This window comes from Chrysemys picta, chromosome 6 (genome assembly GCF_011386835.1).
Source record: "Chrysemys picta bellii isolate R12L10 chromosome 6, ASM1138683v2, whole genome shotgun sequence".
Classification (NCBI taxonomy): Eukaryota; Metazoa; Chordata; order Testudines; family Emydidae; genus Chrysemys; species Chrysemys picta.
The window spans coordinates 103034411-103058645 of NC_088796.1; the positions used below are offsets into that span (position 1 = coordinate 103034411).

The window sequence follows — 24235 nt, forward strand, 5'->3', positions numbered from 1 at the left end:
GGGCATTGCTGGCACATGATGGCATCCAAGTAGTAAACCCTTTATCCTCCCAAGGACAGGTGTGTGTTTAACATTAGAAATCCAGAGCCTTGTTTTTCTCTGCAAAAGCCTCTCTGAGAGCTTCTGATTAACCCAGCCAAAGCCTGGGGCTCCCCATGCTGCTCTGAGGAATCACTAGCCCCGTGCCACCTATGACCAGAACAGTAGCTTGCCCTTAGTAGTTCATAGCCATAGAGACTACAGTTCCCAGCTGGCAGCATGGCTGAGACTACAGCTCCCATCAGGCCATGCTTTACCCAGAAGGAAGGGAGTGTGCCGCGCTGCACGCTGGGATTTACATTTCTGCATCTAAGAATTCGCGTAGTGGAGCGTTCTTCCTTACAGCTGCGCGGGAGGATTTCTTTCCGGGCTCTGATTGGTCGGCGGCGGGCGCGCTCTTATGGCGTCACTTCCGCTGCGAAGGACGCTCCGCGCACTGTTTTTTTCTTTGGCGGGTTAAACGAAATGGCGGCCGCGTTAGGAAGCGGGAACGGCGGCGAGAGAAGGCCCCGCCGGAGACAGAAACCCTCGGAGTAGAGACGCACGATTCCTCCGGCCCCGCCCCGCGCTCCCGGCCCTCAGCATGAGCGTCTGGGAGAAGGAGCATCTCTGGCTCTACCTGCTGGCGCTGGGCTTCGAGCCGGGAGCGGGAGCCGCCGCCGCTGCCGGGAGGCTCAGCATCCACCTCAGCCTGGGCGTGTGAGTGCAGGGGGGAGCGCCCTCAGGCCGCGCGTGCGAGCGTTTCAGCCGTGACCACCCCCATCCCCAAGTAGGGTGCCCAGGCTACTGCGAGCCTGGACGCTTCTGAGCTACTGCTGGCAGATTTGGCGGGCCGGGGGGGATCCCTTGAGCCAGGAGATGCCTTGCGTGGGTATTTCCTGGCCTGGTCACCTGGGAGCATCACATGCGGCCCCGCCGGGGCCATATTTCGTTTTTCCAAAAAGAGGATGTTTGGGGAGCTGAAGGGGGTATCTTGTGGGGTTACTCACTGGATGTGGGGAGCAGTATCACTCCCTAATACAGTGGCAGGCTGGCGCAAGCCCAGGACATGTCAGTCAGTGCCTTCCTGCGGGGCCCCCTGCTCAGGGCTGGGTGCCAGGGCCTTGGTGGGCAACTGTGGATGCTGGTGAGGGACTAACTGGGAAACGGACCAATCGAGGTTCTTTCTGAGCTGCAGCATTTGCTCTGAAAAAATCCAGAAATTTCCTGTTTGAAAAATCTGCACAGACAGAGGATGGATCCTCCAAAAAGAGGAAATAGCCAGAAAAACATTGACTATGGTAACCCGTACAGGGCCTGGCTCTTCCCCAGTGAGCCCTACCCATGACAGATGGTAAAAGGGGGTGGGGCTCCCATTTTGAAGGCAGGGTGAGATGTGTCCATTCTAACACAGTGGCTTTGAGAAGCCTGTCCCTGACTTGCTGTGGCAGCACAACTCTTTCACCAACTCTACATCTGCCAACATGGAGCTAGCTGTCCCTGAAATCCCTTCTGTTGTGGGTATCGACCAGCGAAATGTGATGTTATGCATGTTATTGTTCACTGGTTTATAGAAAGGCCTTTCACATGGAGCAGTCAGACTTTACAGTGCCCTGCACAGTATCTCTGGTAAACAAAATGGACTTTTTATTGGATTGCTTTTCACTACAAGTGTACGTTATATTTGTCAGAAAAAATGAGGTCTGGAAATAGCAACAGCTCTTGCTGTGTGGATTTGACACAATTGGATGCAGTTTATATGGAAACAGTCACTTTGGTAGTGTTGTGGCACTGAACTGACATATCTCTGCTTTCAAGACAGAATAAACTCTTGATGGAATTGTCTAAATGTTATTAAGGAGACTAGAATGCTGCAGATTCCTTCATTGGATTAAAAATTGTTAAAATAATCTGGAAGGGTTCTGCCAAATTTGCAGGCCAAAGAATTTGAAGGGTTTTGTAGTCTTAAATTCACATACAAACCTTAAATTAGTTTGTTTGAATGCTTAAATGTCAATTATTTTGGTTGTTTTCACTAACTACTTTATATTTATCAGGAATATGTTTGACAAGCCAAACAAGGATGCTTTTCATGTGGTTGCGCGCTTCTTGTTTACTAAACTGGATCATTCACGCTCAATAGAGATCTTCCGGTATGCACAATTTTTGTGTAATCAATAACAATGTTCTGTACACACACCCAATAGGAATAATCACTGATGTAGTCTCTGGGGCAGAGGTAACCTGTTTGGAGATTGCGTTACAAAACTACCATCTGTGTAGGTTTCTCACACTTGGGTTACAGCTTCTTAATGCATGACAGACAACTTACCTAGCTCAAATTTTTACTGCAGTAGTCGTAATGTAGACAATTTTGGGGAAGTTTTCACAGAGATGGCAAAAGGCACATCTCTTAACCCTCTATCCAAATATCAAGTATCAGGTTCAAGCCATAGAGCCTCTCAATGAAATGACAGCAAGCATTTTTTTAACATGGGCGAAAGATTTTCCCTAATCTGGTTCTCAGGCAGCCAAACTGTTTTTTATCAGAAACTTTCTAAAAAAAGAATTCTGTCTAAAACAGACACCTGGCATGGAAAATTTCAGCCCAAACAGCTGGGCAAAGTTATAAGCAGTTGGAAACAGGGCCTTATAATACGAAAGGGCAACCTTAAATATAGGTGGCACTACCAGCTCTGGCTATAATGTATTTACTGTGAGCCCTTATAGCAAAAATCTGTGCGTGTGAACCATTTCACTGCTAGTCATTTTAGGAAACTTCCAGGTACCCTTTGATCATAGTTTGAGTACTGTTACTTCTTTCCGACCTTATCTTCCTCCTAAAAAGAATCACTACAAATCTTAGCATTTTTCAGCTACATACTTAAATAGGTAAATTAAATTATTTACAAATATACTGAAACTGACTTTTCTTCTTTTGGAATGGAAAGATTTTGTTGCCCTCCAGCGGATAAAAAGGGAGATGCTGAATTCAGGAAGCAATGCTGCGAATGGCTAAAAAAAATTTCAGTAAGTATTGGCAAGTATGAAATGATCGCTGCAGGAAATTCTTGTCTGTTTAGAGTACCACATGTATAAGTAGCGTTTTAGGTTATTAAACAAAGTACCTGCAACCAAAGAATAACTCTAACTTTCCCAAGTACAATATATGGCATAGATCAATTTTTTTAGACTTATTTGAACTAAAAGTTACAGCATGGTATGGTAAAGCTTAGACTGCAAAGCTGATACATTTGGGCTTCATGCATGCAAAAAGCTATAGCCATGCACTTAGTTTTCTGCGTATTTCATGCCTCAGATAAACCTATAAGTGAACAGGCTTTCTTAAAAGGTAAGTTGAGAAGAGTTTATTTCAACATAAATATTGTATGTTTCAATTAATTACAGCCATTGTAGAAGACATTGATATTGAGAATGCAATTTTACTGATACAAGAAACTTTGCAGCTGTAGAATATTAGTCTGTCTTGGGTAAGGGCAAAGCTGCTAAAGTTTAAACAAGCTTCTTGAATTGAAATGATAATCAGGCCCAAAGCAAAATTGGTTCCCTAACTGTATCCTGGATCTTTCCTCTACATTAGCTTCTGTCTAAATGAGATTCTGCTAATCATGGCCTTCATGCTTGAGGGTTTCCAGTTTGTCACAAGATCCTAACCCCTTTCCATAATGTCAAGTTGGGTGAACTCTATGGGCTGGTCCACACTAAGCCCCCAGTTCGAACTAAGATATGCAACTTCAGCTACATGAATAACGTAGCTGAAGTTGAAGTATCTTAGTTCGAACTTAAAGGTACTTACCACGGGTCCACACGCGGCAGGCAGGCTCCCCCGTCGACTCTGCCTACTCCTCTCGCGGAGCAGGATTACCGCGTCAACGGCGAGCACTTCCGGGATTGGTTTATTGCATCTAGACAAGACGCAATAAATCGATCCCAGAAGATTGATTGTTTGCTGCCGAACCAGCGGGTAAGTATAGACGTACCCTATTATGCAAAATCATTGAAAAAAAGGAAAAAGTACAGTCAGTGCCTTTGATATGGAAAAGAAACAGTGGCTAAAGTATTTTCCAGGACACTGTAATTGGAATAGAGCACTTACCTTTTAAGGGGTTGGGACAGCAGAGGAAGTCTAACGGGTATTCATAACTAATCCCGACCATAGTCTTGAAACAATTTGTTCCCATCCCGGAGATGGGGAGGAGGGGATCCAAACTTTCAAATTACCATATCACAACTGTCTATTATTTTGACAACACATAGACTGGGTTTGCTTCAAAGTTATGTAGCAGCTAAAGACCTTTATGCCATTACAGTGTCCTTTATATTTAATTAAATGTGTGGTAGTTTTTACTTTGACAAAATCACTTCTTTGGAGAATTTATTAATAGTAGCCAATTTCATTGCCTTAGGATGAATGTGGAAACAGCTTTCCCCCGGTTGTAGCCTCACTATTTCTTTCTCCTGGTGGTCCTAAATTTATTCATCTAATGTACCACTTTGCAAGATATGTAATAGTACAACATATGAAAAAAGATTCTGAAGGTAAGTTTTTGTTGCCTGTTTATTGATTCATTCGTAGTATGTGGCACAGTGTGAAACTGTTTGGGGCTTAATCCCTTATAAAAATCTTAAAAGGGCCTGAGTTGTTAATCCAGATCTTCATTGGAGGTTGGAAGGGAGTGGGTTCAGATCTGGTCTCATTTTAGACCCATTTTGAATTACTGGTAGTATTGCTGCCCGGTAGTATAGTAGTTTTGTTTGGAAATTGATTTATCTAATATTATCTTTTCTAGTTCCTAACAAAAAACACTTGCCTGTATCTTGGTGCTAAAACTTATGTGTGTGTTCTTGCTCCATGTAGTTCTAAAATACTCATCCTCACAGAAATGGCAGCCATTTAGAGTTTCCTTATTTTTTCCTAAATGGAAAACTGGTAATCAGGCAGTACAAATCTCCTTAAGCGATAAAGGTGTGTAAGGTTTTACGGGTTGATTTTTATTCCCTTAAAGGCGTGATAAACAATATTTCTGTCTGCATGTTTCAGAATATTCTGTGAACTGAGCTGGTAGTTTGTCTCCAGTTGTCTGAGTGTCAGTAGCACTAGCTGATACACTTTTTCAGCAGTGAGTCAAGATATGAGCATGGAGACTAAACTACTCACTTCACTCTTGCAGCTTGTGTTTAGACAAGGTAGACCAACTTAAATAAACTGGTCTGGAAACAGGTTTGAGGCACAATGACAGCAGCTTAGGAATCTGTTGACTGTTCTGTGTTTATGTAGAGAATTTGTCTCCTAGGTGTGTACATCAGGTACCTTTTGTAAGTACTAAATGCACTGGTATGGGGTGAGAGCAGCAAAGCTTTCTTCTGTTATCAACCCCATCTGGTCCAAGCTGAATGAAACTTAATGAATGAAACTAAGTGAAAACATGACTTCTGAAATATCTTTTGCAAGTGCTTCAGAAATCATAATTAATTAAATTCATTCTGATTCCAGTGCAAGTGAGCTGACAACACATGCAGGCTATAGCATTGTACAAGTTGTGTAGGAACTTAAAAACTGCAGTCTACACTCTTAGCAGTGTTACCTGTTTTTGTATTGTTTCCAGTGTTAAACTTGTTTTGCTAATAATGGCTGCAGGGCGGGTCTTGGGAAGATGGCAGAGTTTTATTACGGTCTAATTGAAGAATAGAACAAGCATGTTGTTAGAAATAAGACTAGCCTGCTATTCTTGGTGGTCTGAGTTACTGCTTACTAAAATACCCTTTATCACGTCACCTGTTTTTAAAATGGGAACTAAAACCACTTAGACGGATGATTGTGGTCTCACTGTAGTTTCTTTGAGTAACTCCAGCTCTTATGAAAAGCTGCCTTAAGTTAAAGGGACACTGTCATCTTATCTGTATTTTTCTATCGTTAAAGTAATTGTTTACTGTAACTGAAAGACCAGCTTTTTGTAGTTGGGTTGCTAGGCACACCTGACAGCACTTTGTGCGTTTATAGTGGGGTGGTAACACCAGTATAGTTAAGATGGTTCTTGTGGAAAGAACGAGATGAAATTTATATGTGACTTTTACTTAAAAAACTGGCAGGGGGAATTAGTTTCCCTAAAACTAGTTTAATCACTTGCTGAAATTGACTAAGTTGAATTTCTATCTGAGCAAACTTAGTCAAACGCAACCAAATACCCCTCTATTACATGCAGGTACTGTGAAGTAGAGGAACCAGTTTCTTCATGCTCTTATGAGATACTGTGTTAGTGTTTCCTAATCTGGGGGTGAGTAGACAACATATTAGTCCAAGAAGGGTAGTGGCATGAAAGGTTATGTCTACACAGCAAGCAGAAACCCACAGCAGAAAGTCTCAAAGTCTGGATCAACAGACTCGAGATTGCACTACAGTGCTAAAAATAGCTGTGTATATGTAGCTTTGGCCCTGAAATGTAGAGAAGGGGTTGGGATTCAAAGCCCAAGCCCAAATGTCTACAGCAGGGATCTCAAACTCAAATCACCACGAGGGCCACATGAGGACTAGTACATTGGCCCGAGGGCCGCATCACTGAAACATTTTCATACAACAATACAAAAATATAGTAAAAAAATGAAGAGTAATACAGTATGCTATTAAAAGTCAATGTATTAACTTTTTAAAACTGTAATACGAAGAGGGGTTTTAATAAAATATAAACTCAGTAATGTACCTCAAATGACAAAACACGCATTTACTTTTAGAATTACTTTGGTTAAAGCCCCCCTTCTGCCCTGCCCCCACTCCACCTGTTCCATGAGGACCCGCCTCTTCCCACCCCTTCCCCACCCCCACCCCCATTCCCACTCCTTCCCCAAATCCCTGCCCCGGTCCTGCCTCTTCTCCGCCACCTCCCCGCTCCTCTCTCCTAATGGGAAGCGAGGGAGGTAGGCGGAGGAGCAGGGATGTGGTGCACTCAAGGTGTGGGGAATGGGGGCTGACAGGAGCTTGGCTGCCGGTGGAGTCGGCGCCTATGGCGGGCCGCAGGAAATAACTCAGTGGGTCGTGCGTGTTTGAGACCCCTGGTCTACACAGCTATTTTTAGTGCTGTAGCATGAGTCCAAGTCTGTAGACCAGGGTTCTGAGACTCACTGCTGGGGTTTTCTGCTTACCATATAAACATACCCTCTTGTACAGTATGCTGGAAGGGGAAGGTGTATGACAAACTAGTCCTCCTACTCCTCCCTGCCCCATTGCAAAAGTGCTCATGTAACAGCAAGAAAGTCAGCAGGCAGGGTCTTAAAATCTGCCTTTCCTTCCCAGCTCCAATAGTGGTCCTTGCTGCAGGGGCACTTTTCCTCTACTCAGCTCAGATAAGCAGGAAAGCTACTGTCTTCTCTGTTCTGATGGCACTCTTCACAGCACATGTGGGTTGGCTCTATGGAGTCCCCAAGGAGCAATTTTCCCACTTTCCAAGGAGCATGTAGTCTTCTGGTAAGATGGTGAGGGAAGAATGCAGAAAGAACAAATGTACCCTGAAGGGGAAAAAGGCGAAGAGAAATGGATAAAAGGACAAGGTGAATAGGGGCCATATATGTTGATCCATCCCGTCTAAAGAGATGGGAACCTCCGTTTTATATTTTGCATTTAAATTAAATCACCTAAATTAGAAACATGTCTTATTACCTATAATTTTGATGGCACATTTTGAACTTTCTGTTTAACTGATTTATATAGACCCCAATATACATTTTCCGGAAGCTGTGAATTCAAGGCCTCGTGACTCATATAAGGCAGCAGCAAGATACAGGGTGGCATGTATTAGATTTTTACAGTCTATACAAAGGGAAGATTTTGTAATTCGAGAGTACCAGAGAAAAGCACAGTAAGTAACTCTTGTGGGGGAGGATATTTTTAATTGAATGTCTTCATAAACATTACTTATTACATGTGTGGCAATATAGATAGACATTTCCAGCTTATAGTAACATTTTTGCAAATGTCTTGCCTACTAGTATTAAGAAATTCCAGCTTTTTGCAATTGACAACACTTTGTGCATATTAGTTTCAATTCCCTGTATAGTCTTGCTGTTTTTGTAGACCTTAACAGGTAACAGCAGAGAGAAATTTTAAGTATTAAAATGTGATTATTCATCCACCAAAATGGCTGGAGCACTCTGGGATGGGTATAGAGTAGACTTTAAGTTAATAGTGTATTTAAAGTTACTGCTGTTTAAAAAAACATAGTAATTATGTTGTGGTTATAACAGCTGTTTGACCTCTGAGTTTATCAGTTTGAGATATGCTTTATCAGTATCATGCTTTAGTTGTCTTACTAAATTATCCTCTTCGGTCTTCACCTGGGGCACATCCAGTCTCTTCCTGCTGGGGAATAATTAACACCCCGACTTCCACTGAGTGACATCTTTTCAAAGCTTCCTCTTCTTTATTTTTCCTCTTCCATCAAAACATTTCAGAATACTTGAAGAGCCCATTGTACTTTTGCAAATCAGGCTATTTATATATAAATGACAAAATAAAAAATCAAGTTAAGCTGCTAGGCCCTTGGGTCTTGAAAAGTTTAGCCACTGCAGCTATGTAAATCCCAGTGCTCTGGCTCCTAGTGGGTACTAGTCAATTAGAACACGGGTATTTGTATGCCAGATAGTTGAGAAACTGTATATTAACATGTAAATTGGCCCTCAGCCATAATTTAAGTACTAGGATAGCTGAGAAATAATATTTCTAGTAACTATATCATTTCTGTAGCTACTGAAAATTATATTTCAGTGTAATCCAATGGAAGATTGGAAAACTTTCAAGTTTTTGGTAAGATCTTTAGGAAAGATCTTGCACAAAATAACTTGTGTGAGCCTATTCATAGTGAACTGTGCAAGGCTTCAGTGCTATCTGGATATTCAGGTTGGGCTTCATATTTTCCAATGTCAATGGCTATTAGAATTGGGATATCAGAACAAAAATGAAAGTCTTCAACTTGATATAGTAGCTCTGTTTTGCTCATTTGTTTTTTGCAGATTATTGACTAAACAAATAAGAGATCCAAGATCTGAATGTGCAGAGCTTCACAAACTGCTTCAAAAGTAGGTATTCCTTCCTAACTGTTCTTCAGATTCATGAAGTTAAAGGCAGACTATTGTAAACTTTAATGGTAGTTTCATCATAGCTAACTCAATTATCTATTTTTTTAACTAGAATGGAGCAAAATAGCCAAAAGCAAAGTAATAAAGCAGAGAGAGTTCAAAAGGTGAGGATTTTCTTCTTGATGGCAGATGGCTGACTTTATTTTTTTTAAGTTAACATACCCCTCCACCAATTACTCCATCCCAGATACTGCTCTCCTACTTCAAACATGCTAGCGTTCCTCATTTAACTTTATGCATTTCTGGTCTTTTAACCAAGATAGTGTGGCAAACATTTGAGCCATGACATTTTTTTCCTTCCCCCATTAAGGTTCGCTCCAGGTGGGCATCTGTAATGGAAACACTTACATTCTTGGAAAAGGAGAAAGAAGTTGTAGATTCTGTTATTGATGGTCATGTGGACCAGTATGCTTTAGATGGAACTAATGTCACTATCAACGTTCCAAGGCTGCTGCTTGACAAAATTGAAAATCAAATGTACAAAGTATGTGATTCTTTAAAGTACCTAATACTTGTCTCTTCATGTTTGTGCTTTTTATTCATAGAACTCCTAGTTGCCTTACAAAAGCGACAAGTGAAATTATCACTTAATGGAGCTGCACTTTTGTTTTGTCATCTGTTATGTGCCCAGAGTAACGCAGCATACTGCTCATAAACCTGGGAACATGCCTTGATTAGTGTTGCATCAGATGCCAAGTATTCTTGCGTAGCTGGGGAGAACGAATAAATCTGATCTGATTATATTTAATGTTCTTACTGTAACCTGCCCTACAGACATGCACAAATGCAGTAATGATATCATGTTTGGGTGAAGAAAAGGCCTAGATTACTTTTGGAAAAACACATAGGGGGAATTTCTAAGACCTATATGGAAAACATGATCTTTCCTCAAACTTAAAAAAAAAAAAAAATGTTTAGAGAGGGAGATGTTGGTCATTGTCAAAATTGAGGAATAAGGAAAAGCAACGAGACAATTGGTTGGGGGCTTATTTTCTTCTACATTCAAATGTGCTTGTAGGTATTGAGGTAAAATGTCTTGCAGTATGGTGTTACAAATATTCTTTATTTGAAGTCCTATTTTAAGTGTAAACATCACTAAAGCTATTATATCAATAACTGCATTGCTAATCCCATATTAAAATGAACACTTAAAACTAACTTTATTTTTTTTTATTACATTTTGCATTTCACTCTGCTTGGACAACAAAACTAGACTGGTCAGACTCATGCATTGTGCATGTTGCTGTTCAGGTTCATAGAAGTGCTGGGTGGTTACAAACTGTGTTTGTTAAAATGTTTTCATTTCATGTTATATATAACCCTCTAAGCAGCCTTAATTTTCTGGATCTAAACCAAGGTGAGTATCTCTTAATTTAAAAAAAAAAAAAAAAAAGTACAGATTGATAATCATAAGAGTTTTTTGTATCCCTATACTATACCTCCTCATAGAAAAAGTAGCAGTCTAATAACTGATGCATCTATGTAACTACTAATCAGTTTTCTCTTATTTTCAATATTTGAAGTTGCATATAGGAAATGTATATGAAGCTGGAAAACTCAATCTGTTAACAGTCATTCAATTATTAAATGAAGCATTGAAGATTTTAAGATATGAACGTCAACAAGTTGACCATGAGGCACTAAAATTAGATCGTCAGTATATTGAAGGGAAGACCAAATTTCAGAATAAAATTTTATTGGGTCTGAAGTCCATGAGGTAAACTCTCTTAACATTTTTTTCTGAGGCTCTCTATGCTTATTTTCTTGCACAGGGGAAGCTGTAGTCTCCTGTGTCCCTCTTCCAAAATAACAAAACACTTCATATTTTGGCCTTATTTGCTTTACTTAGAGAACATGCTGATATCAGCTCTACTCTAGATAGAGATTTTGGCTGACAAATTCATTGGTGTTACCTCTGTAGATGTAAAACCCCAAGTATCTGCAAACTTCAGCATTTCCCCTCTTCTCTCTTTATGAGCAAGCCAGCTTTGCTCCTGGCTGTGTGAAAATGGAGGTTGGGCATCTTAGTTCAGTGATGGTAGTGAAGGATTCTTACTCCTTTGATCTTAAATGATAGGTGAGAAATCTATTGTACTGGCTAAATTTTAGCATAGTAAATTGAAATTAAGATTTTAAATCTCTTGTATTCACCCTTTAATTATTTTAGGTATTGTGTTCTTTAAAGAGTCTAATGACAGTGTTTTAGTCATTTATCTATGCTTTCTTTGCAAAGCTCGTATTTGGTATGTAAAACTGGTTTGTAAAAAAGAAACAACTGGACACTTAAGTGGGTGATACTCTAGAACTCTGTCTTGTTAAATTTCAGTGACTATATTATCTGACAATTGTTACAAGATAAACAAAATCAGCAACTAAATATACTTTGATAGCACAGAGTTGTCCATCCCAAGCAATTGCAACATACCCAGGGAAAACATCTGATCTCTATCAAAGTCTGCTTTCTGTGTAACATGATTTTACTTCCAGTACAAATACTTAAGGTCCGTTTGTTTTTTAAATGTTGCAGGCACAAACTGAAGCGAGAGGATCATGTGTCCATAGTGGAATCAATTGCTGAAAAACAAAGAGATTGGGATATGAAGTGGGAAAACTTCCTTGGCCAGTCTCCCTTCAGTTTAATTAAAGATCAGAATCCAGTAAGTAATATGAGCTTTTTGGAGAAGTTAGAGTATGGCTGTTTTCTGGGGTTGAGAGAGCTGAAGCAGACTTTCTAACAAATATATAACTGCAGTAGAATCCTTTTAATGCTTCCAGTGTACCAGATATTAAAAATGTTCTAGCCTCTTTGGCCTTTTAAAAATGAGTAGGTGTAAGTTTAGTTCAAAGTAGACATGAGTCCTTTATGATAACCAATCAAAGTTGGTACCCTTATAGGTAATTCAAAGTTGGTCCCTTCAGGTCAGGAGTGAGTCATAGTAGCAAGTCAGTGGGCAAACTTGCATAGCAATTACCTCATGAAATTTTCTGTAGTTAAAAGAGCACTTAATTTTCAAGTCGTATCTGTCTTTGAGCATAAAATGTACTTTATAAAGTTTGATCTGGTAAGTTTTTAGTCTATTTCCAATGAATGAAGGATAACGGTTTCATAGCATCTGCTAAACACTTTCTTGTAATCTCACTGCATCTGGCCTTTAGCTAAAAAATTATTGCATCGCTTTCAGTAGTGTCAAATATTACTGATCTGAAGTCTTTCACAAAAAATAACTATTTAATAATTTATTTTTATTTTGAAAAGGTACTTGATTTGTTACCAGCTATGTCTCCTCTTTCTTTCGATCCTGCAACAGAAGAGGCTTATAAAAGCAGTGTCTTCTGTAAATATCCAGCATCAATTCCAGGTGAGAAAATTATATAAGGTTTTTGGTTATCCCTAGGGTGTTGCATGGCCTGAAAGGATTCTCTGCTTGCCTTTGATACTCCAGTCCTCAATAGTTCCTTGTCATGGCAGTCTTCTTCTGACAGATGAGTGCTGAGGATTTTTTTTTTTTTTTGAGCCTTTCAGTACTGCTTCTTGTGTCTGCCAAAAAATAAGACTTTCTTGTTCATGGAGGAATAAGGAAACTTGGGCTGAGAACCCAGCTTTTATCAGAGGAAAACTGCTAATAGGTCTAAAACCTGGATTTCAGTGCCACTTTCATCTCACTAATGCATGGTGAGCGTTTAAAGTATATTGTCTCTTGCAATTGTCGTGAGCCTTGTTTCTCCCCCACTTAGTCAACTTTTTTTTTTAATTAAAGTAAAACCCTTGTGGGTCCAGCTATTAGATTTCTAACTGCAATAACTTAAACCTGTTTCTAGTAGAAACATTCATTTTTAGGCTGGATAGGTAACACTACAAAAACCCAAGGAAGTCTCAGAATTTTGGTAACACTTGCATAGCATGTATGTTTGCCTTGGCTTTCTTGCATGCAGATTCCTGGCTGGAAGTTCTTTTAATTTGCAGTTTTTAATAATTCTAGAGAACCATCCTGGTTATTACTCTGCCTTTGTGATCTGTCTGTTGCATTAGCACAACGTGTTTTTTAAGTTGGTTAAAATTGTGTTCACTAACATCCATTTCTACAAAGAGCTGCTTGCATATTAACTGTAGCTAACTCCTAGAGCTTAATTTAGAATATATTGGCATTGTAAATGTAGTGATATAATAAGAGGTTCTTGTGGTTGAAGTGGCATTATCTTTGATGACTTAATTAAAAAAAAACAAACCCTATTGTCGGGGACTCGAACCCAGACGGCACGGTTCGTTGTCTGACCGCAGAGAGACAGGCAACACCAGCAAGGTCCAAACACAAGCTCTTTATTGAAGAGTGCACACAACAATAGAGAGCGGCCCATCTCCAGAGAGAACCAGCCCCGATCACAATAACTAGTAAGGTTATATAGACAGTTCCGTCGCGTCATAGTTAAAACACCAACCCCCCTTTATTAGTTAGAAAGCTTCTAGTATTCATGCATATCTATCTTCTTTGACACTACAAACAATTTGTGATGCCTCAGCAACTTCTTATGAGCTTTGTTGTCATGCACCAGAAACTAGGAGAAAGGAGGGAGTTAAGAACAGATGAAGAACAGAAACAGGGAGTGGAGACTGCAAGTTTCCATATGTCCAAACAAACTGTTCCTAGCACTTCTGGTACAAGAATGCGGCCCCAACCTCTTATCTCATTCTCTGCAGCTCAAGCAAGCATGCCCTCAGGTTTCACAGAGAGACAGGAATGGCCCAGCAACTACTGTTAGCCTAACTTTGGCTAAGCTGGCCAAACAATGTTCTATATGCCATATTTTTGGGCCTAACACTATCACTTGGGGTTGAATTTTTATGCCTGCAATGAATCAAAATACTGAATTTCTGTTAATTGAAGAGCCCTTGTACTAAACTGTGTATGTGTTTGATATCTGCACACTTTTCTGCCCACTAGCTTCGTGCCATAACTTATTTTCTGGTATTGGCAAATCACTGTAGAGTACATAAGGGTTTTGTTAAATTGGCATTTTGAATAGCCTTTTGAACTGGTCTGCTTATAGCACTCCTAGATCTAAAATTGTTGTCACCTCTGGTCCTTTATAATCAAAGAAAACGGACCAGGCAAAAAGTGGTAACAAATCTCTTCCATTCTCTATTCTAGATACGCCAAAAAAGGATTGTCAAGCAAATGACGATAAGAAAGAGGATGCAGCAATGGAAAGTATAATGGACACCACATCTACAGGAAGGTATGATTAAAAAATGATCTAGGACCATTTAATACATGAGTAAAAGAGGTCAACTGGTGCAGATGGTTACTTTCCTCTTTAAGATTCTTCCTCTAAACACTTTCTTCTATGAAGCTTTTACATATTCCCTACAAAGGATGAAACTATATAACTATCCCTATCTTGAGGGTCCAGAGTTGCATGGCAGCTGTTTACCCTAGTTGGTTCTCTATGGCATTTTAGAAGGTTGTATTTTTCATGGAGCCACATAAGGACTCCTACAAACCTGAAAGCTGTTATGTTTGAAAAAATAAAGGGAGTAAAAATTTCAACAAATTTTGACTATCTCATTCCTAGAAATCAGTTCATATCATCTGCATCGGAGTTCTCTTCAGATTATCAAAGCAGTTAAAGCTAGACTTGTGTTATATTGAGTGACTGTAGGTAACTTTCTGAAAATTCCAAGAAACTAAATGTGTAACATGGACAAATACCTATGTTATAAAAGGTGGTAAAACAGGTAGGAATACTACTATACATAATTAGATTACTTGCTTCCTAGTGAGTGAACTGAATTTTAATAGTTTTTAAAAGAGAAATAGGTAAAATTACTTAGAAGCAGTGATGGTATTTAGTTTCGTTCTTCTGCTTTGCCCATCAGAGCTGACTTAAACTTGTACTAGTAGCCAACTATCTGACTTCATAAAACACCTAAAACACAATTCAAATCCACAAGTACCAAAAAGCTTACAGGCAGGTTACTTAACACTTAAAGAATACATACTTTCATGTGGTGTGACAAGTGAACTGAAATACATTGATCCTTAAAATGATGCCCTTATCCTTCAACCGTCTGCTGTAGAACTCAAGTTGATCTCAAATTCCCAATACAAATAATACACTTCTAGACTGGAACTTTATATAAAGAGAAGTATGTGTGTGGGTTTCATATTTATTACTGCTTGGGAGACTGATACACAAATAGGGCTAAAAATTCGCTCTAATTGTCACAAGTCCCTCCCTATATAAAACTGCCTTCTGATGACCGGGATGAATTGAGGGAAATCATAACGGACAGATACGGGGCAGACAATAAACTGAGCTTCATAAGACTTGTATGCAGCATGTTTGGTTTAGTTTCAATAACTGGAATCTTGTCTGTTTTTAGGATGCTCTCACACTTGCAGTCAGCTACACAGAGCTTTCTCACAGCTGAACCCAGCAGTGTGGTACTTGAAAAGGTCAGTTTTTAATAGCTTAAATTGTCTTTGGAAAAAAATTAAACACTTGAGAAATTTGTATTCTGTCTGCATTAAGAGACTGCAAGGTAAACTTGGCATACTTTCCTGGGTCCTGCTGGTAGATTGAAAATAGTCATGATGTTAGCAGAGCCACCTACCAGAGGATTCCCCAGGCATTGGGAAAATCGCCAGGCTGCATAGCACCTGTGATAAGTTTCCAAGCCCGACTCCCAGCATAGGAAGTGTCTGTATTACACCAGTAATATCTGGCTGTTGGAACAGCTCCTTCTGGGGGCTCTGAAGTGGCAGCACAACTTGAGCACCATCCATAGGGCCAATCCTAAATTATGCTTTGGGGTTTGCATGGTGGTCCCAGGTTGAGGAATGTAAGTATGGTCTAAAAAGCACCTTTGCTGCATCTTGGCTGCACTAGACACAGAAAGGGCAAACCCAAGGGCTTGCTGTTATCTATATGCAACACTTTACCTACGTAGGCATGCTTTGTGTCCACTTAAAATCTGACTGGAACAAATGTTTTTCAGTGTTTGATTTACTATTTGATTAAACTAACGCTGACACTACAGGTGTGCAGTTTAGTATGGTAGTTCCTTCAGGTTTTACATTTTCACAATATAAGTCTTAAAAACTTCTTTATATTCCTTTAGGATGTACATACTACAACTCCAAAAAGGAAAGAACGGTCTGTTTCTCAAAAAATCTTAAAATATGCAGTGCACAAACCTAGACCAATAGAAGCTTGGGAGAACGGAGACACTCATGTACTCCAATCACCAACTGCAATTAGAAGAGAAGATCCCGTTAAGAAAGCACAAGAGCAACTGGCAGAAGAGGTTAGGAGAGGTTTCATTTCTTAATTACGCTTCATTCACTAATCCTGATCTTCTAAAGATAATTTGATCTTGGTACTCATTTGTTTATGATAATTATTCTTATTTAATTGTAGCTTTCTAAGCTTAATTTTCAGTCCTTTAAGAAGAAAAGGATAAAGGCTATAATTTAAAAGTACACATTGCTCAAATACAGTACAATAGAATACTCTTAATTGGAATATCCTAGTGGGTGGTGGCCTTTCTGATTTACCAGAAGAAAAGTAATGCTGCTGTGCAGGAATCTATAAAGCCCATAATATTCCTGGAGAGTGTTTTCAGTGCTTGGATATTTCTAAGGTACCTCATTTCTGTATTTGTATTAGATTTCTGTAAATAGGCCTACTTCCACTGGGAGAGGGCTTAAGCCTGTCCCTCTGTTGCATCTACTGCTGACACTGTGCAGTAAATAGAATAATAGTCAAGTATACGTAGCTGCCGTTGATGGAACAAACTAATAGCCCAGAAGAAGGAGGGTAGAAAGTTTGAATTCCTTTTCTATATCACACAAATATAGAAGGGACTGAAAGCTATTAAGGCAACAAACTATCAGAGCCAGTATAAGATTCATGAAACTAAACTATGCTGTTAATCAAAGATTGCTTGTTCTTATTAAGCAGCCATCATTGGTCTTCCTTGGGAGACTACGTGATTAAGCATACCCTGGTGACATAGAGCTTATTGTACCATTTGTGCATTTTTTTGTATATGCTTGACAGAGTTGATGCTTTTCCTTTTATTTCACTTACTGAAAGCTTTCTGCAACTTACAAAACTGATCTTAGGTCTATAACTAGTACATATTTTGGCATTTAACTACAGCATCTGAATATTGTTGGACAAACATTTGGATGTGGCAGATGTGAGGTTATTATCTTCCTCAAGAGTTTCCATTCTCTAAACTTTCTCCTATAGGTTGCAGATGTAGTGGTATCAGAATCGACTCAGGGTGCTGGAGGAAAAGGAATGGAGTTAGATGACCTAATTGGCTCATTGGCGTCTAACCCTTTCTTAACAAGGAAACAGATCCCACGAACTCCAGAAAATCTGAGTAAGTTCTGTTTTCATAACGTAGAGTAGTTAAACTTCAGTGAATTTCTGCTGCCATGTTAAAGGACAGCCCCACCTCCACCCCTCCAAACACTGCTCAATCACAATGGCTTTAACTCCTAACAGTTGTTATCAGGATGACATACTTATCTGTAACACAACATAGTACCTGTAACAAAATGAACGTAGTATGACTAAGGCAGTGTAGAGCAGCGTTTCTCAATGACTGGTGCACGGACTGGCGCCAGTCCCAGAGATCTCCCTGACACAGTTTAGGAGGCAAAAAGTGGTTTCTGGTATCTAAAAGGTTGAGAAACACTGGTATAGAACTCCCATGCCATCACCTCTGTGCTGTCGGCTTTCGGGGCATGGGTGGGAAAACATCAATCGTTTCAAAGGTAGCATGTTTACATTTTTATAAAAGTAGAAAAATAGGTGGCTAAACAATATGGAATTGCCCTTAAGTATGTTCTTAATTTGTTTCAATCTTAGTTACTGAAATTAGAAGCTCATGGAGAAAAGCTATTCAAGCTGAAGATCCTTCGGATACAGAGTTGGCTCAGACTGAAATGGTGACAAAAGAAGCTCCATTGGACCTAGAGTCTGCAATTTGTAGCCGAATAGATTCTAGTATGGCCTGCTTTATGTCTTCATCTCACATGTCTGACCTTAATGTTTCTAATTTACAAGAAGGGAAATCTTCAGTAAGCTGGATGACACCTGCACCTAAAAAGCAGGTGGTGGTTAGTCACATCAGTGAATCGCCAACACAGATACCAGCTACAAGAATGCCAGATAACGAAAGATCCTGGGAGCTTGGATCAAAACATACTGTTTCAAGTAAAAGTCTCACAGAAAATCTAGAAGAATCTGTCTTTCCAGCTGTAGATAAGAGCATGAATCCTCTGGATAATAGTGCAGAGAGAGATATTAAAACAGATGCTCTATCACCTTATTTTTGTCAGAATTCTTCAATGCATACAACTCTGTCATGGGATGCTTCTCAAATGGTAAGTGGTACTAGTTCTGACAGTCATGAAGTTATCCAGTTTGGAATACTACATGAGACTCTTCCAGAGGAACTTGGCAACATAAGTCTTAATAGCTCTAAAAGTTTAGAGACTGATGATGACGTCGAAGATAACTCAAGGGACAGCAAGTCTTTAGAAAACATAGTGAAAAATGAATGGGCCGCTCAAGAATGTAAACAGGATTTACAGTCTATTCGCAACAGGTATGAAGCACTGAAAAAGACAGTTTTTGGAAATGAGGTAGATTCATTTCAGTCACCTAGAAAACAATTTCTGAGGCATAGATCAGAGATAAACCTTACTCCAGGATGCACAGAAACAAAAGAAGTATTTAGTCCTCTAGGAAAACTCTATGCATTGGATGCAGAGTATATCAAGACACCTTCACGCATGTCTCTTTTTGAAAGAAGGCACACTTTTTCTCCACTGATTGCATTTTCTCCAGTTCAAGACAGACAAAGGCCAATGATGCAAAAGAAACCTGGAGACTTCCTGCATAACTTGAAGGGTAAGTTTGTGCTTTTGACAGGATTGTGCCACTATCTGTACATGTGGAACTCTTCACTTCTGGGTTTCCTGAACATAATCTGAGTACTTGGCTTCTGCTTTAGGAGTTAAGGGGAAGAAGGGAACCACCAAGGTAGTGGATTGTTGCCACAATTACAGCTACTGTCATTCTCCCTGAAAGGAGCAATGTAGGGGTGGGTGGGTGTTTGTGTGTGTGTGTGTGTGTGGGTGTGGGTGTGTGTGGGTGTGTGTGTGTGTGTGTATATATTAAAAAAAAAAAATCATGGAAGGAGCGAGAAAGATGTAGATCTGACCTTTGGGTTGTGTGCACTTTCTGTTGTCTTAGTCTTTTCAGCAGTGGAGTAGAGGGAGCCTTTTAAACTTTTTAAAAAGTATAAAGGTATTCAGGACAGTCATCCTCCAATATACTAGTTTCTAAAGATTTCACATAGGCATAGTTTTCCTTTCTTGAAAAATGACACCTCTCCCCAGAGGTGGGTGATGAAATTGATAAAGTCCATATCTTGCAAGTTACATTTTCCAAATATGGAACTATGGGAGTCTTTGCCAGACTATAGACACCAAAATGCGAGAGAGACCTAGGTAATACTTACGCTAATGAAACACAACATAGCTTTCCACACCAGAAACAGAAATCCAGTGGCACTAGGCATTTACTGGTACACCTGTAAGCATCAGTCAGTATACTTGAGTAATTAGTATGACAGGAATTAGCTTTGTAAGTGCACTTGCATTTAACGCGGACCCTACTCAACTGTCAGTCTACAGTAAGTATCCAGGACACTTTCACTTAAATGTCAAATGGAAAAGTTGATAAATTGAATTTAACAGGTTAATCTTAAAGGGACAATGACAGACTACAAGATTGCAATGCACTCTATGGGGCTGCATCCTGCAACTATCAAGAAACTGAAGATAGTAATGAATGTAACTGCTTGGTTAAGTGGTCCTCCTTAAATTGTACTTGCTGTCAGTTAACTTATAAACAGCCTAGATGACACCTGAAAGCTAAATGTCCTAAATGGTTTGGGACCAGATTGCTTATTACATGCAATGCCATGGAAGGAAATCAAGCAGACACTTAAACTAGTTCTCCCTTGGCCCTGCTTGCTGAGAGCTCTGAGTAATCTACATTCAGTAACATTCTCATTTATTGGAAGTGACTTAAAGATCATCACTCCTGTAGTCCACATTTGATAAGCCTTTTCTCCCTCGGCAGCAGCGGGTAGTTAATATATATTGCTACATAACTGATGCTTTTACATATACTAAACAGCAATAACACTTCAAATTGGCTGCTTACAGGTTGTACTTCCAGTGTTGGTGTACACCAGAATCCTCTCTAGTTATTAGTTGCAGCTTCTTTGGTTGTGTAGATATGGGAATTTTTCCTTTCCCTGATTTTGAACAATTGCATCTGTAGGAAGAGTCCCGAAACACTACAGTCTTTTTCCTAAGGCTATCTGGTATGTCAATTTTTTTAATACTATACATTTATATACCAATACATTCTTTTTCTAGAAGAAGAGAATTTGAAGGAGAAACTGGATGCAAAAGAATCATCATCTGATATAAAGACACGTAAAGATGAAGCAGTTTCACACTTAATAGAATTATGATGCATTGGATGCGTAATGCTTTTGTACTAAACAATTAGACGTATAATTTAAAATGCTATTTGTAATTTACATTTTTCAAACTCATTCTTCCATTTCAGACAGAAATTCTGCCAATACATCGTTAAAATAAGCATTTAAATGTAACCTGGGAAGAAATTTCCTTTGTGTACTGTGTCCATTAAGGCTGAATTCTTTCTTTGGTCATTGACCAGAGGGACTTGGAGATTTTTGACCATTGATATGAGAGAGACTAATAGTCAGATGTGTGGAATCAAACATTTTGTTGGATTGTGTGGTTAAGTCATGCACACTGAAACTCCTGAGGCTGACGCGACTTCCTAAAACAGTTCACTTTTTAATCTGAAGTATTTAAAAAAAAAAAAAAAAACTAGTCAAGGACGCTATTGAAAAATTACATTTAACCACGTGCATTATAAGATATCAAGGATATCATTCTTTAATTTTTGAAGTCTAGCAAAATTGGAACTTTAATTACCACACAAATTGTGAATGGACTTTGTAGGAGAAAGAGGATGGATTCTTGTAAAAGCCTCCTCTCCCCAGTTCCCTGTTTGGGGAATGACATTTGCCTCCCAATCTGACTTGTCAAATTTATTTTATGGAGGCCCTTTTTCTGCCACCAGCTCTGGTGCCCCAATTCCACAGCAGCATGGTTCCACTGGTAGTACCCTTGGTTATAGCATTGTTTGTCAGGAGAAATGATGGGGCTATTCAGAAAAGGCCGGGAGACCTTTCCAGGTTGGATACCTGGGACTGAAGGGGGATACATTTGTATCCATCCTTCCCTGCCCATTGTAAGCAACTAAAAACTTCTGTGTATTCAGATCAAGGTGTGGGTGTGATTTAGCCTAATTTATTGACTTGCAAGGGAAGAGAATCAGTTTGGTAAGATGGAGCCCTGATGTCTATGGCCTCACTACTCCACCTTCCATAAACAAACCTCTTGACTTAAAACTCTGGGGACCAGTAACTGTTCAAGTAGAACTAAAGGCAAAGTGAGGAAAGATTTAGGGAGAGGGGAGTCAAGTGGAAGAAAGGCACATGAAGAGTAGGACAAAGGAATGCTCCCAAACACTGTAACTAATCCCACTAACAAGACCAATTAGAAATCCACTTGTGGGTTAAAGTAATTTAGGATTTTTGTCTAACTTTAGATTTCATGTTTGACTTTGTCTTGTGTTTATTTAAACTTTGTTTTTAAATAGTTTATTAAAATGAAAAACAGTTTTCAATCTTGTTACAGAAATATTTAATTTTATAAACTTCATCCTGCAAACCCAGTCTAAGATTTGTCTACTTGTGTTCTAGGCAGTGAAATGGGACTTGATATCTAAAGTGACTCTGCATTACTATGAAATAAAGAGAATTACCAGCATATTTACTCTAGAAATCATAAACTGAGCTCCGGTCCAGCACTGGGCTGAGGACTTTGTAGAGTTGTCTTTATCGTTGTTGAACTCCAGCTACTGATCGGAGTATACAAAATGATATGTTTCAATGAATTTCCATTTTAAATGGTCAAAATAATTGACACCAAATGACCAGGATTTGCTGGATAAGGTATTCTTGTAGAAGACCAGTAGGTATTGTTGGAGCAAGTACAGTAAGAACTAGATAATCTTTGTCTTCATGAGAAACAATTGGATATAAGGTTTTAATTACTAAACATGTTAGAAGGGTTGGATTGTTTAATCATGGAGAAGTTTTTTTTTCCATCAGCCTGCCTATGAACAGACACTGTGGCTGCCTCCCTTCATATAATTCTCCACTGCTATAAAAATGCTTACACAAGTATTTCTTCGCCCTTGTTTGTTTTTTAAGAATCTGAATTCCATGGGCTAGGAAAGATGGAATTTCTCTTCAGCAAACAATGCAAGAGTGAAAAAATTAAGCCCTTTATACAAGTCTTTGACCTCTTGGGCCCTCCATGTGATTTTTGCATTATGCCTTTGTGATGGCAGGTAAGTTAGCAGTTCAGAAGGTGATGGCCATTTGCTAAGTAAAATGTCATCTTAGAAAAGTATATTTCCATTTTTTTTTCCAACTTTCTCCTAGCAGATTAATTCACTAGTCCTACTTTACACAGTGAATTCTGATGACAGCTAAGTCTGAATTTGGAAGGCAGAGCACGATTACTTTCACTAGCTGAAGTTGTAACTCTGGGGCGGGGGGCGGAAAGTACAGTGTGGGCTTGTTTATCCTCTGTGATTTTCGATATTAGTATACATTGATCCAAACAGTCAGTCACTCATTCTGTAATCCACATTTAGCTGCCACTATTGGTGCTTCATTCTAGCTCACTCTTCAGTATTAAACATGTAACTGTCACATTCAGTGTACTGGTGCTTTGTGATATGCTGATGGGGTACAAGGTGAGGATATGGAAGAAAGATGAATGGTGCCATACTAAAGTTGCTTTAATCTAAGAATCTGAAATATGATATGAAGTACCTTTAAAACTGCATAACCCACTCAGCCTAGAAGCTATGTGGTCCAGACTCTAGGTGTTTGCTATATTGGCAACATCATCATTAATGGAAGCAGAGTAACTGTGTTGTTCAGTAGTCGAAGCTATGTTGCCTTTACATTAAACTAGTGTGACAAATCAAGATTAAAAAAGAACATAACCTACATGGTGGCCAGAATCTGTCCCCTGCAACAGTTGAGCAGCAGGTGCTGCTGTCAGGGCCATTCAGAGTGCCAGCAGCAGCAGGGGGATTGCAGAATAAGAATTTGAGTAGAGAAGGGAGAATTCAAACATACCTGCTTAATGTATTGACAAAAACAAATTTCCTATTACCAGCACTGGCATTATATTGATAGTTGATCTAGTGCATTGACTGTTTAAGTTACATATTTCATACATTTAAATATAGGAAAGGTTTGTTAAACTACATTGTGCAAATGCATTTTGCTATGTTTACTATAGTGTATGTGTACTGCAGGCTACTGCCCCAGTCACAATATGGCAGTAATATCAAGGTTGCAGTGACTTATTTGTAAGACAAAACCATGGAATGTCCTTGCTGGTGGGGAAACCTTTCGACTCCCTCCACAATGAAATAATCAGTGGTAGATGTCAGTTCATATTTTATTGATGCTTTTTTATTTAATCCCATGCTTCAGGTTATAAATGCATAACTATTTAACCACTTCTCATAAAATCAAATATTGTGTACCAATGATTTCACTTTTAATGCACCTTAGCATTCTTCCACATCAAATGAGCTCTTGCATACTTCAGTTGCTGTGTGTAGTGCACATACTACTGCCATGTATCCAGCTGTTTGGGAAGAAACATATCTATTGTCTAAGAACCTAACACCTTCATCAGCAATTCAGGACAGAAGAATATTGTATCCCAGTGTTTTTCTAACTCTTCTATAGTTAGATGACTTCTTAAAACAAGAAATGTGCACTGCCTAACCTCCCACTCTATTTCCTCTCTCTGGGGAGGGAGGGTGGCTGTAGTTTAAGAAT

The 24235-nt window shown here is 39.3% G+C and overlaps 1 protein-coding gene and 1 non-coding gene across 4 annotated transcripts; both read left to right on the forward strand.

Annotated features, from left to right (window-relative positions):
- The first annotated feature begins 336 nt into the window (after window positions 1–336).
- Window positions 337–22035, forward strand: HAUS6 (HAUS augmin like complex subunit 6). Of its 3 annotated transcripts, none has more exons than XM_005297675.4 (17): window positions 337–738; window positions 2076–2171; window positions 2970–3048; window positions 4446–4578; window positions 7742–7889; window positions 9040–9105; window positions 9218–9269; window positions 9476–9649; window positions 10689–10882; window positions 11693–11822; window positions 12422–12524; window positions 14313–14400; window positions 15548–15620; window positions 16286–16471; window positions 17422–17557; window positions 18049–19095; window positions 20637–22035. In XM_005297675.4, exons 1-17 carry the CDS (start codon window positions 623–625, stop codon window positions 20732–20734), a joined length of 2919 nt encoding a protein of 972 aa, XP_005297732.2. In that variant the 5' UTR covers window positions 337–622; the 3' UTR covers window positions 20735–22035. The 3 variants fall into 3 exon arrangements, with proteins under 3 accessions (XP_005297732.2, XP_008166706.2, XP_065405535.1); XM_065549463.1 differs by having other exon boundaries at window positions 480–1647; XM_008168484.4 differs by lacking the exon at window positions 2076–2171.
- On the forward strand, window positions 15343–15474 carry LOC112059538 (small Cajal body-specific RNA 8). The gene has a single exon (XR_002888846.1). It is a non-coding gene; the product is annotated as a small Cajal body-specific RNA 8 (non-coding RNA).
- Window positions 22036–24235: the final 2200 nt, after the last annotated feature.